Here is a 15477-nt window from a genome sequence, read left to right as displayed (position 1 = left end):
CCACTCTCCCTCCCTCCCTCCCTCCCTCTCTCCAGGGTACAGGTACATCCTCTCCCCCTCTCTCTCCCTCCCTCCCTCCCTCTCTCCAGGGTACAGGTACATCCTCTTCCCCCAGCTCTCTCCTCAGTGCTCCCCTCACTGGTGGGAGGTGGGAGCTAACAGAGCCATGGAGCACCAATCACAACAGCCGATTCTGGTGGGGGGTGGGGAACAGAGCCATGGAGCACCAATCACAACAGCCGATTCTGGTGGGGGGAGTGAGGGAGGAGAGGAGAGAGGGTTGGGGAGGGGAGGAGAGGAGAGGAGTGAGGGATGGGGAGGAGAGGGGAGGAGAGGAGTGAGGGATGGGGAGGGGAGGGGAGGAGAGGAGAGGAGTGAGGGATGGGGAGGAGAGGGGAGGGGAGGAGAGGAGTGAGGGATGGGGAGGGGAGGGGAGGAGAGGAGAGGAGTGAGGGATGGGGAGGAGAGGGGAGGAGAGGAGTGAGGGATGGGGAGGAGAGGGGAGGAGAGGAGTGAGGGATGGGGAGGGGAGGGGAGGGAGAGGAGAGGAGTGAGGGATGGGGAGGGGAGGGGAGGGGAGGAGAGGAGTGAGGGATGGGGAGGGGAGGGGAGGAGAGGAGAGGAGTGAGGGATGGGGAGGGGAGGGGAGGGGAGGAGAGGAGTGAGGGATGGGGAGGGGAGGGGAGGGGAGGGGAGGAGTGAGGGATGGGGAGGGGAGGGGAGGAGAGGAGTGAGGGATGGGGAGGGGAGGGGAGGGGAGGGGAGGAGTGAGGGATGGGGAGGGGAGGGGAGGAGAGGAGTGAGGGATGGGGAGGGGAGGGGAGGGGAGAGGAAGGGAGAGGGTTTAATCGGCTGAGGTGATGACATTTCATCAGATCCACAATGAGATGTGATCCCCTGAGATGGCCATGCATGGGTGTGTGTGTGTGTGTGTGTGTGTGTGTGTGTGTGTGTGTGTGTGTGTGTGTGTGTGTGTGTGTGTGTGTGTGTGTGTGTGTGTGTGTGTGTGTGTGTTTAGACGCAGCCCTGGCCATAGAATAGAACTGAACAAGGTCACATCTCAGAAATACAGATTAGACTGCAGATTAGACCGCAGATTAGACTGTGGATTAGACTGTGGATGTCTAGCTGCTGAACCTCTCACTGCGTGTGTGTGCTCGTCCCATCTGTGCTGAACACTGTCACACTGTGTGTCTGAGGCCTTTTGTGTAATTGATGTCGGCAATGGCGGTAATTCGATTACCACAATTTTGCTGCTTCCTGCCCCATGATTTGAATATAAACAAACTCACATATGTTTCCCACTGCCCTGATTCACACCTTTATTACATTAGAGCACCAGAGTGCAGTAACAATGCTCTTGCTTAATACTGAGTGTGTGTGTGTGTGTGTGTGTGTGTGTGTGTGTGTGTGTGTGTGTGTGTGTGTGTGTGTGTGTGTAGCATGGTTGTGTTATAGAAGGTCATTATGAACTTGCGTGTGTCTGTTAATATGCCCGACTTGTCTTATCAGCCGGATGAATCAGTGGTGATCAGTGGTGAGGAGGAGACACCAATAACACACACACACACACACACACACACACACACACACACACACACACACACACACACGCCTGATCACTCAGACCCTTATTCACTCCCCTGTGTCAACAGTGACCTCATCACCCCCGTAAATGTTCTGATATATGTTGAGCTACGGATCACTGACATTATGGGCCAGTGATGTAAGTCAAACTACACCAGGCTCTATAAATCAGCACGAGTGTGTGTGTCTTAAACTGTGTGTTTGCTCTCCCTCCATCAACCAAACTCTTGTAACTGTTTACACATCCATCCATCCATCCATCCATCCATCCATCCATCCATCCCATCCTCCATCAGTCCACACCTTCCTGCATCCAACCTTCTATCCATTTTTCTATCCATCCATCCATCCATCCATCCATCCATCCATCCATCCATCCATCCATAACCCCGGGTTGTCTCCGGACCCTCAGGTGTGTGGTACTCACTGGTGCAGGCCATGCCCGGCGGGTCGGTGTGGGCGCGGTAGAAGCTGCTCTCGCAGGTGCACTGGGAGGCCCTCCCCTGGTGGGCGTGGCTGTGGGGGGGGCACTTGCTGCAGTACTCGTCCGCCGCCGCTGCCTTGTAGGTGCCCGGGCTGCACGCTGCAACACACCCAGAGGAAGAACCGGGAGGTTAACACCGTCGACAACAGAACCGAGCCCACTCCCTCCCTTCACCTTCACGTTCCTGTCCGTCTTTCTGCTTCGTCATCATATCCTGGATCCTGAATGTGTGTGTCTGTGTGTCTCTGTGTGTGTGTGTGTGTGTGTGTGTGTGTGTGTGTGTGTGTGTGTGTGTGTGTGTGTGCGCGCGCGCGTGTGTGTGTATGTGTGTCTTCTCCTTCTTTTCCCACTCAGAGACATCACAACAGCCCGCGTTCGGGCAGGAATATAGGTCAGTCAATGCTCGCTTAAGCCAGCGTAAGGAGAAAAATGAGGCAGTGTTTCTAATAGCTTTCCGCTGTGTCCCTTAAGGACCACATGGGCCTCGATTTGCATCCTAACACTCTCCACAAAAGCGCCTCGAGCATGTTTACAAAGCTGCCCGCCTCCAAACAGCTGCCTTTTAAGTCTACGGGCACTTTTTAGGAGAGGAACCAGAGAAGCTGATCAAAATCTCCACTGTATCCGAAGACTCTCATCAGATTTCTGTCCTCTTCCTTTTCCCTGTGCACCCCCTCGTGCCCCAGAGCGCTGCTGGGTGACCCAGTTTCTCCAATACTCTACGGAGATGTACACAGCAGCACGAGAGAATATTCCCTCCGTCTCTCCTCCGCATGTACAAACGGGGAAGCCGCTGACCGCGCGCGGCGCTAGAAACACGAACCGCATGCTAGCATGTAAACGCGGGGAGCGGCTAAATGCTAATGAACCAAGGAGGGAAATGTATTAGCCATAGTGGAGAATGAGTGTGTTAAGAGTGTGTGTGTGTGTGTGTGTGTGTGTGTGTGTGTGTGTGTGTGTGTGTGTGTGTGTGTGTGTGTTTCTCAGGGGCAGGACTGTAAATTTTACAGGGCAGCTAAGGTGTGAGCGCGGCAAGCTAATTGGACGATGGCAGCCGGCTCGGCGAGGTCATGCCATCGTCGCCACCGGCAACACAATTCGCCTGATGGATCAATGCAGTGATGAATTCACACCATCACCGTGGTTACGGGACCCAGCGCCGAAGGTCACGGATTTAATCAAGACCCAAGCTCATAAATCCGCACGCACACGTGCACGTGCACGTGCAGCACGAGCACGTGCGCTCTCTCGGGGGACGGCGGGCGAAATCCTCGAACCTCTATTGCTCCTCTCCCACCCACGAGTCCCAACCCGCCACTACGTTCACTCCGAAAACAATTATCACGATATAATACTCGAAGAAAATGTCATCTTAGAATTCAATTACACGGTGACTGCAGGGCCTTGCTTGAGTAGAACTTTATTAACTAATAAGTGCTGAGATTGTGAGGTCATTGAGGTACAAAAAAAAAGGTTAATTAATTGTCAGAGTTCTTCTGAAGTAGGTTGCTAATAACTTTTGTGGAAAACGGCATCATAAATGCAAATGTACCCAGTGCTGAACAGCGGCGGTGTTATGCTAACAGGCTCCTGCTCTTAGCGGGCGAGAGACTGCAGCTGTTTTGGGTGGAGTGTCCCTCGCGTAGGGCAAGACCCTCAGCGTGTGTCAGGGAGGCGTGTGTGCGAGCAGAACCCGCTCCACGGGCCGGCCTGCGACTTGGAAACGAAACAGTCTGGCAAGGCAGGGAAAATGTTGAATTTTCAGAGTGTGGTGCTATGTTGTGCTGATTAGAGGGAGGGATGGAGACAGAGAGAGAGATGAAGAGAGTGAGAGATGGAGAGAGTGGGGGGGGGATGAATGTCTAATCACAGGCTAAGTGTCTGGGCTCTGTGCCCCTGTGCCAGGGGGCCTGGCATCCTGCTGGGGGGTGTCTGGATACACACACACACACACACACACACACACACACACACACACACACACACAAACACAAAAGGGCCCTTGCTGCCTGATGAAAAATTCCCCTCCTGTATGTCTTTGAGAGCTTGTCAAGACACCACTGAGACTAGCAGCGATCTCCAGTCCATTCAATAAGGAAACAGAGAAACTCTTTATCTTCAGTAAACTTCAGATCTGCACGAACACAAAGACTAGAAATGGCTTTGAAGAAACATAATCCTCAAATAGACCAGGCCGAGTCCTAAATTTGTGATTATCTCTACTTGCCTCATTATAAAGGGAGATAATGGAGCCGGCTGAAATCTAATGGCACATTTAAGACAAGTTTTCGCCCGCTCACCTCAAATGGCCGGAAGGACGTCCCAGGGACAGTCGAGCCCTCGAGAGGACTGCTATTTTGGCGGAACACCCTGCAAAAGTTACTTTCTGAGGTGTGCGTATGTGTTTGTGTGTGTGTGTGTGTGTGTCGTAAGCCTGGGGGACTTTTAGGATTCCCAGAGGTGCACGTGCTTGCCACAGCAGATGTGCTTCATAGCGCCGCACACGCGCTGAGAGCAGCTAAAACGGACTCGACTTTAGTGGGGAAAAATGTCCTGAGTGCTGAAGTGGAGAAACTGCTGAATTCGCGGGGCGACTTTTAGCCAGGAGGCTCTGAAAATTCAGTCCTTCTTTACTCCGTAAAAGTGCGGTACAGGAAAGGAGAGGGGCGTGCCGGCCACGGTTCCCCCCGATTAGCGCTCTCTGAAGCGGGCGGACATAAAGAACACGCTCGGGCCCCCGGTACCGGCTGAATAAGCACTTCCTTAGGTACCGAATCGCAGGAGAGGAGAACTCTGCGCTAAGCTCCGTCTCCGATGTCTCTGGGAGGCCTGGCCCATTAAAAATTCATACGGTTCTCCGACTCCCGCTCTTCTGTTTATGGCGATCGATAGCTTTTAGATATGATGTCTGTAGAAGGGAGCGCGGCGAATGTTCTGGCGTGTCGGGAGTTGTGATGCCGGACAAATGTGATCTACTCCAACACACGGCACTGTTGACAAAGTCGATCCCGGTTTGAAATCCTCCAGGGCCCGGGGTTGAGAGAGGAGCACGATGACTCAATTGGTAAGAGTTTATTTTTAAAAAACTTGAAAAGGTTTTCTTTATTGGCTGTGCTCGAATGCCTACTTGGCAAATTCAAAGACTTATTCCGCTCGTGCATGCACGCAAGAGAGATAGAGAGAGAGAGGGAGAGAGAGAGATTTATGGAGGTGGGCAATGTATACATTTAAGAGGAATAACCTACAGCCCAGCACAGAGTAGAGCAAATAATCTGTTCCATAGTGAATAATTCAGTTATCCCTAGTCCTACACTGCTCATCACACTGCACCTTATTTACGCCATCTGTCTCCCAAAGTATTGCTCCAGCCCCCGTAATGGGTTGCGGTGGAGGTGTGAGGAGTTCAGCTGGAGACGGCTACAGATCCCCAGCAGTAATATAACACGGCTGTGTTAATTGGCTGTCGTGGGTAAGAATGAATCGGAGGAAGCAGCACCTTGTTATCCAGGTGCTGCTGTGGAGGGTTACTGGTGCCCAATGAACACCCTGCAGGGCGCTTCATAAACTCAAATAAAACCTACCACCACCATTACTACTGCTACTACTATTATACTACTACTACCACCACCATTACTACTGCTACTACTATTATACTACTACTACCACCACCATTACTACTGCTACTACTATTATACTACTACTACCACCACCATTACTACTGCTACTACTATTATACTACTACTACCACCACCATTACTACTGCTACTACTATTATACTACTACTACCACCACCATTACTACTGCTACTACTATTATACTACTACTACCACCATTACTACTGCTACTACTATTATACTACTACTACCACCACCATTACTACTGCTACTACTATTATACTACTACTACTACCACCATTACTACTGCTACTACTATTATACTACTACTACTACCATCACAATTACTACTGCTAGTGCTACACTACTGCTACTACTATTATACTACTACTACCACCACCACCATTACTACTGCTGCTGCTACACTACTGCTACTACTATTATACTACTACTACCACCACCACCATTACTACTGCTGCTGCTTCACTACTGCTACAACTATTATACTACTACTACTACTACCACCACCATTGCTACTGCTGCTGCTATTATACTACTACTACTACTATTATACTACTACTACCACCACCATTACTACTACTGCTGCTACACAACTGCTACTACTATTATACTACTACCACTACCACCACCATTACTACTGCTGCTGCTTCACTACTGCTACTACTATTATACTACTACTACTACCACCACCATTACTACTGCTACTACTATTATACTACTACTACTACCACCACCATTACTACTGCTGCTGCTTCACTACTTCTATTACTATTATACTACTACTACTACCACCACCATTACTACTGCTACTACTATTATACTACTACTACTACTACCACCACCACCATTACTACTGCTGCTGCTATTATACTACTACTACCACCACCATTACTACTGCTACTGCTACACTACTGCTACTACTATTATACTACTACTACCACCACCACCATTACTACTGCTGCTGCTACACTACTGCTACTACTATTATACTACTACTACTACCACCACCATTACTACTGCTGCTGCTACACTACTGCTACTACTATTATACTACTACTACTACTACCACCACCATTACTACTGCTGCTGCTACACTACTGCTACTACTATTATACTATTACTACTACCACCACCATTACTACTGCTGCTGCTACACTACTGCTACTACTATTATACTACTACAAACACCACCATTACTACTGCTACTACTTTTATACTACTACTAACACCACCAACATTACTACTGCTGCTGCTACACTACTGCTACTACTATTATACTACTACTACCACCACCATTACTACTGCTACTACTATTATACTACTACTACTACCACCACCATTACTACTGCTGCTGCTACACTACTGCTACTACTATTATACTACTACTACTACCACCGCCATTACTACTGCTGCTGCTACACTACTGCTACTACTATTATACTACTACTACCACCACCATTACTACTGCTACTACTATTATAATACTACTACTACCACCACCATTACTACTGCTACTACTATTATACTACTACTACTACCAACACCATTACTACTGCTGCTGCTACACTACTGCTACTACTATTATACTACTACTACCACCACAACCATTACTACTGCTACTACTATTATACTACTACTACTACCACCACCATTACTACTGCTGCTGCTATTATACTACTACCAGGCCCGTTGACAGTCTTGCTGGGGCCCGGGACAAGAAAGTTTCATGTGCCCCCGGCTTACGTCATTTGAATTTTCTCTGTAGCAGACAATCCTTGTGTTACGTCATATAGTATATAATATAGCCACACATCAAAGCCGTTTCTGACAGCTGACTGGTTTATACTTGACGCGGCGCGAGTGGCGCCAGGGTCCGCGCGGCGAAAATGACGTAATCGCAGTGGCACCGACCGAGGGTCTCGATTCGCGATTCGATTCGCGAGGTCGTGCACCTATCGAATTTTGTAACTTCGCGTGCGCCGCGCTTCAGCGCAATGAACAAAGTCACGTTTGCAGGGTTCATATCAATGATCTATATTGGTTCATACACCTTTATAAGGTGGAATTCAAGCACTTGTATGTCACTTTAAAGGTCCATTTCAATATTTCCCTGAACGCTAAACTTAATTAATTTAAATATTTATACATATACTCGAAATAATTCGCTTTTTATTTACATTATTTAATTATTTAAGTTTTTACTTTCTTTTCTGCGCTCCAGATTTCTGTATTTACTTTAACTATCCACCATTGTATTTCCCGCTGTTGGGCGGGTACCAGCCGGTTACGGTCGGTGCTGGATCAAACCATTTTTCAGTGGGAAGCGGGGGTGTATGCACTTAATGGAAAATATGCAGATAGGTAAAAAACATATATATTTTAGCCATTGAGCTTATTTTGAGTACAAAATTTTATATTAATGAAAGATTTCAAGATTATTTAAAATTATAGACTTTAAATAAAAAATTAATTGCTGGGCTCTTTGATGGGCCCCCCTGGCCCTGGGGCCCGGGACAACAGACCCGGTTGTCCCCCCCTATCGACGGGGCTGACTACTACTACTACCACCACCATTACTACTGCTACTACTATTATACTACTACTACTACCACCACCATTACTACAGCTGCTGCTACACTACTGCTACTACTATTATACTACTACTACCACCACCACCATTACTACTGCTGCTGCTACACTACTGCTACTACCACCACCACCATTACTACTGCTGCTGCTATTATATTACCACTATTATACTACTACTACTACCACCACCATTACTACTGCTACTACTATTATACTACTACTACTACCACCACCATTACTACTGCTGCTGCTAATATACTACTACTACTACTACCACCATTACTACTGCTACAACTATTATACTACTACTACTACCACCATTACTACTGCTGCTGCTACACTACTGCTACTACTATTATACTACTACTACTACCACCACCATTACTACTGCTGCTGCTACACTACTGCTACTACTATTATACTACTACTACCACCACCATTACTACTGCTACTACTATTATACTACTACTACTACCACCACCATTACTACTGCTACTACTATTATACTACTACTACTACGAACACCATTACTACTGCTGCTGCTACACTACTGCTACTACTATTATACTACTACTACCACCACCACCATTACTACTGCTGCTGCTATTATACTACTACTACCACCACCACCATTACTACTGCTACTACTATTATACTACTACTACTACCACCACCATTACTACTGCTGCTGCTACACAACTGCTACTACTATTATACTACTACTACTACCACCACCATTACTACTGCTGCTGCTACACTACTGCTACTACTATTATACTACTACTACCACCATTACTACTGCTACTACTATTATACTACTACTACCTACTACCACCACGATTACTACTGCTACTACTATTATACTACTACTACCACCACCATTACTACTGCTACTACTATTATACTACTACTACCACCACCATTACTACTGCTACTGCTACACAACTGCTACTACTATTATACTACTACTACTACCACCACCATTACTACTGCTGCTGCTACACTACTGCTACTACTATTATACTACTACTACCACCATCACCATTACTACTGCTGCTGCTATTATACTACTACTACCACCACCATTACTACTGCTGCTGCTGCTACACTACTGCTACTACTATTATACTACCTCTACCACCATCACCATTACTACTGCTGCTGCTATTATACTACTACTACCACCACCATTACTACTGCTACTACTATTATACTACTACTACTACTACTACTACTACTACTACTATACTACTACTACTACCACCACCATTACTACTGCTACACCTCTGCTACACTACTGCTACTACTATTATACTACTACTACTACCACCACTACCATTATTACTGCTACTACTACACTACTGCTACTACTATTATACTACTACTACTACCACCACCATTACTACTGCTCACTGCTACACTACTGCTACTACTATTATACTGCTACTACTACTACCACCACCATTAATACTGCTACACTACTGCTACTATTATTATACTACTAATACTACTACTACCACCACCATCGCAATCTAACATTTTATAACATATAACATCCATTTTACTTAAACTCGCCACCGCCTCCAGGTTCAAATCTCACTCCAAGCGATCTTGACAAGTTGGCAACCCTGCTACTACTACTACACTACTGCTACTACTAATACTCTTACTACTATTACTCTATTGCTACTCCTATGCTATACAACTACTACACTAATATTACTACTACTATACAACTACTATACTACTACTATGCTATTACTACTACTACTTAACTACTATACCGTTACTATACTGCTATTACTATACTACTTCTACTGCAGTTAAACTATCGCTACTACTAAACCACTATTACTACCATGAAATGACTACTACACAACCCAAATTCATCAGACAGCATTTTACAAAGTTATTTCAGTAATTGAATTAGCAAAGAGGACACAGCCATCGCCATGACGATAGGGCTCAAGGCGTATGCTCTGTGCTTCTGTACTGTGTCTCACCTAAAGCTGACGGTCTCACTCCCAGTCTCGTGGAAGTGAGGATTTCATTAGTGGCCCATGCAATTGTATACAGTAAAAAAGGACGCTGTGCTTAGGAAACCATTCCACTGTGTGTACCGGGCTGTACCGGGCTATCCTATAGATATCAGCAGTGGAAGTGTACAGCAGATGTCTGTGTGTGTGTGTGTGTGTGTGTGTGTGTGTGTGCAGAGAGGCTCACGTCTTCATCTCTAACAAGGCTGAGAGCTGTGAGGACCGCAATCATGAATATAACATCTAGATGGAGGAAACGCAGGGGAGGGTAGAGAGAAGGAGTGAACAGAGAGAAAGAGAGAGAGAGGGGGGAGGGGGAGAGGGAGAGAAAGAGGAATGGTGGAGGTATGGAGAGAGAGGGAAAGAGAGAGAGAGGGCTGTAACTACGGCATTGTGTCTCTTGATTCCTGAGGCAGGAAAAATTGGAATCACACAATAGATAACTGTGAATTACATCTTGGAGAATGACATTATTACTACAGCACTGGTCCCTCTTTTTCAAACACACACACACACACACACACACACACACACACACACGCACACACACACACACACACAGGTAGCTAATCGCCAGGGGCATGTTGCTTTCTGCTCTGTGTGTGATAAGGCCATGTGGAGCCCCTGCTGACACACACACACACACACACACACACACACACACACACACACACACACACACACACACACACACACACACACACAGGGAGTGATAGAGAGACAGAGAGAGAGATCACACATGTTCACATCCAGGGGGCTTCTGCTGCAGCATCATGTGATAGCCAAGCACACTGTACCGCTCCGCCGTCCTGTCCCCACGCTACGCAAGGACATGTCTCCGCCCTGTCCCCACGCTACGCATGGACACATCTCCGTCCTGTCCCCCGACCAGAACCGCATGACAAGCCGCATGATGTACTAGAAGCGGGCAGTATCTCGACGTTCACTGTGCAAACAGCTCAACTCTTATGCTGGGGGCAGTGTGGGCTGTATTGGATTAATATATGTAGCTTAGTTTCAAGTGAGCTCGCTGAGTGTTTAGTGTCTCTAGTTTTACTTGCGGCCGAGACCCAAAGCGGGAGGAGCACAACAGATATTAAAATGTAACGCAAAGACATCACACGTTGATTTGCCTGCTAATCCTTCTTTGTCTAGAGAAGAGGACAAGAATACTTTCTGAAGTCGATGGTGGCCCCCGCATTTTCGTCTGACGCCGGTCAGACGTGGCATGCGTTGCAACGCTGATTAAATAGAGAGTGGCTCCATTCTGACAGGAGGAGGTGCTTTGGGAGGAGAGATGGTAAGAATATCTCTCCAGGTTGTTCTCTCTCTCTCTCTCTCTATCACACATGCACACACCAGCACGCACCTTAGCATACAAACATAGCTAATACTCTTCACTAGGTAACTTATTAATAATTATCCTCAGCAATTCATATACTTGTGCTTTTGGAAAAGGTCTGTAGGTTTTCGGTGCTGATAAACACACACACACACACACACACACACACACACACACACACACACACACACACACACACACACACTTGTCTTCCTGTCCCCTTTACAAGCCCCTCGAGAGCTTCAGAAACTGCAGGAACCTTCCAGAAAAAAAAGGGCTCTCACTCCTGCGGAGAGGTGCGCACCCCTGCAGTCGCCTTGGCAACGTCGTTTCCCAGATAACCTCTCTCTCTTTCACCCTCCCGAGAACGTCGTCCTGCCGAGAGGCAGCCAGCTACGCCACCAACCTCCACCTGGAGCTCCACCCAAAACCCCAGGCGAGCAATGTCAAAGTGGAGCTCAGCTAACTGGCGCTGTTGGCTGTTGGTCACGTTAACATTTTGGAGGCCGGCATGGAGCTTCAGTGAGACTAACCCTTCCCCCCCGTTATTGGCTACACAGGGCCTGTATATTTACAAAGGTGATAACCTCTTCCTGTTTGACAGGAAATAAAACCTCACACAGCCACAACGTTCTTCATTATCACGAATAAAGCATAATTCTACATACGCACAAGACGTAGGGCCTACGAACACTATTCCCAGATTGATAACAGTGCTAATAGCACCTGAGAATCAGTCATCTTGATGTCCAGACTCAGTCACAAATGACATTGAGCTTCTTGGAATAAGAAGAATGTGACAGACTATTGTACCTGCCCAGCGTGCAGGCCCCTACGGGACACTGCCATCTGGAAACCGTGCGAATTCAATTACCGCCGCCCGCTTTGGAGATTTCGGGAAACTCTTGAGGTCATTTTCTGGCAGCTGGCAACCAGTGTCAGCGCAGGGCGTCTGCCTGCCTCGTCCTTTCGCCTGGTGTGATTTCATCAGGTTGTTCCCTGGCCGTATTACAGGTGGGCGTCGACATAAGGAGGCGTCCCGTGCGAGGCTCGTCGTCATGACGCCCACGGGGTAAGGGGAGATGCTGAATGCCCTCAGTCAGCTGATAACGAGGGTGTGTAGGTTGCTAACGATCGCTAACGATTGGTGACGATCTGTAAAACCCAGTGTCGTGTGAGGTTGGCCTTGCCATGGCAACACTTGCTGGTCAATAGCCAGGGAGATCCTCGTGTGGGATGATTCAGCACAGGTTTGAACCAGGGCTTGAACCAGGGCTTGAACCAGGGCTTGAACCAGGAGGAGATGGAGGGAATTGGGGGACAATGGTAAAAAGAGTGCAAGAAACGTGGAGAAAGAATGTGTAAAGAAAGCCAAAGAATTTACAGTAAAGGAGTTTACAGCACACACACAGCCATTAGGGCCTCCTAAGAGGAATGCTGTGTCTGTTAAGTGTTGTTTACTGCCCTTGTAAAAAAGATAAAAAAAAAGAGGACGTGTGAGAGCACAACAAAAAACTGAAGGAGAGTTAAGAAAGCAGGACATTGGGAGGGAACCGACTTAGTGAGTGAGTCTGAGTGAGCTGTATTGTGAGTCTGAGTGAGATTTATTGTGAGTCTGAGTGAGATGTATTGTGAGTCTGATTGAGCTTATCATGAGTCTGAGTGAGATGTATTGTGAGTCTGAGTGAGATGTATTGTGAGTCTGAAGGAGCTGTATTGTGAGTCTGAGTGAGATGTATTGTGAGTCTGAGTGAGCTTATCATGAGTCTTAGTGAGATGTATTGTGAGTCTGAGTGAGATGTATTGTGAGTCTGAAGGAGCTGTATTGAGTCTGAGTGAGCTGTATCATGAGTCTGAGTGAGTTGTGTTGTGAGTCAGAGTGAGTTGTGTTGTGAGTCAGAGTGAGTTGTATTGTGAGTCAGTGAGTTGTATTGTTAGTCTGAGTGAGCTGTATTGAGTCAGAGTGAGTTGTATTGTGAGTCTGAGTGAGCTGTATTGAGTCTGAGTGAGCTGTACTGAGTCTGAATTAGCTGTATTGAGTCTGAGTGAGCTGTATTGAGTCTGAATGAGCTGTATTGAGTCTGAGTGAGCTGTATTGTGAGTCTGAATGAGCTGTATTGAGTCTGAGTGAGCTGTATTGTGAGTCTGAGTGAGCTGTATTGAGTCTGAGTGAGCTGTATTGAGTCTGAGTGAGCTGTATTGTGAGACTGAATGAGCTGTATTGAGTCTGAGTGAGCTATATTGAGTCTGAGTGAGCTGTATTGAGTCTGAGTGAGCTGTATTGAGTCTGAATGAGCTGTATTGAGTCTGAATGAGCTGTATTGAGTCTGAGTGAGCCTGAATGAGTCCAAATAATCTACAACATGAACCTAGAACCCAGGTCCGTCTCCTGCTGGCCATAACCTGCAGGCAGGTGAGCTCCGGGCATGCCCAACAGGCACCTGCCTGGATGCCTTTCCTTTGACACCCTTCTCACGTCCACTCCAGGTCATCCCACGAACAGCCCCGTGGGCACACACTTAAACACACAGCCACCATGTCTCATTTCGGGTGCTTCCTGTTGAGCAAATCCTTTCCTCGCACGTTTCCTGTCACACCCACTGACTGATATCGCCAGCTGTTTTCCTCACGGATAAAAGTGTGCACGAGCGGTTTGGGGAGCCGGTGTGCTGTAGAGTGTTTGCCTCCCTGTGCCCGCCGTGTACTGCGAAGCTCACACACCCAGACTGAAGCAGGGCCAACCAGAGAGGCTCTGAAACGCAGGCTAAATCCTAATAAGTACTGGAGCACTGCAAATCCCTCTGCCCAAGAAAGAGAAAGGGAGGGAGGGAGGGAGGGAGAGAGAGAGAGAGAGAGAGAGAGAGAGAGAGAGAGACTCTCTTAATATCAGCTTCCAAGAGGCCATGACTCATACAATCTCAGATGAGAAGGCCATGCTCTAACACACACACACACACACACACACACACACACACACACACACACACACACACACACACACACACACACACACACACACAGAGAGAGAAAGAGGGAGAGCATCTCTGCTCTCAAGATCGTGTGATGTACCAAAAAGATCATTAGAACATTTGAATTATGAACACTATTCATTTGTAAGAGTATATAATAACGGTTAACACTTGAGGAGGTGATGAAGATGACGGTAGTGATGATGAGGACGATGAAGCTGTCAGAGGCAATTTGATAATCATAACAATCTTCATCCCATTACTACCTTGAGCTTCACCACTCACCAATTTGCCATCTACATTTCACCACTAATGCCACCTTTGTGTGTGAGTTCATTCACAGGAGAGATAGAGAAAGTGTTTGTACATAGTTGACATCAATTTACTAAGAGAACTAAGAATAGGGTTTCTCTCATTAGGAAGCATAATTCAACCTGAAAGTTGCTGACTGTCCCATGGTCTTATCTGCTCTCAGCTTCGCCTCTCTCTCTCTCTCTCTCTCTCTCTCTCTCTCTCATTTTTCTCAATCTCTCCCTACTCAACTCTTTTCTTCATCTGCCTGAGTGGCAGTGGGGATGAGCTGGTCCGCTCTGAGTTATCGATTTACTGTCAAGGGTGCGAGCTGGGTGGACTATCTTAAAAGCATCTTCCCTCGCTCTCTCCTCTCCTCTCCCTCTCCTCTCTCCCCCCATCTCCCTCTGTCCCGTGCACGGCCTCTTGTCTGCCACATGCAGACAGAAAACAAACACACAACTCTTGCTCACCGCAATCTCCCACGCCCCAGATGGAGGGGTTTCTCTCCCCCACGTCCAGGTGCCCCAGTCAGGTGGTGGGC

At 47.4% G+C, this 15477-nt stretch overlaps 1 protein-coding gene across 1 annotated transcript in view; it reads right to left on the bottom strand.

Moving 5' to 3' along the window:
• epha4b (eph receptor A4b) overlaps window positions 1-15477 on the bottom strand; it is a 90292-nt gene that overhangs the window by 40851 nt on the left and 33964 nt on the right. The window contains exon 4 of the mRNA XM_076972426.1: window positions 2015-2170. Coding sequence (XP_076828541.1) covers window positions 2015-2170 — 156 coding nt within the window. The remainder of the gene's footprint in view (window positions 1-2014; window positions 2171-15477) is intronic.

This window comes from Brachyhypopomus gauderio, chromosome 14 (assembly GCF_052324685.1).
Source record: "Brachyhypopomus gauderio isolate BG-103 chromosome 14, BGAUD_0.2, whole genome shotgun sequence".
Classification (NCBI taxonomy): Eukaryota; Metazoa; Chordata; class Actinopteri; order Gymnotiformes; family Hypopomidae; genus Brachyhypopomus; species Brachyhypopomus gauderio.
Note: the sequence above shows the minus strand (reverse complement) of the source record. Positions and strands in the feature narration are given on the sequence as shown.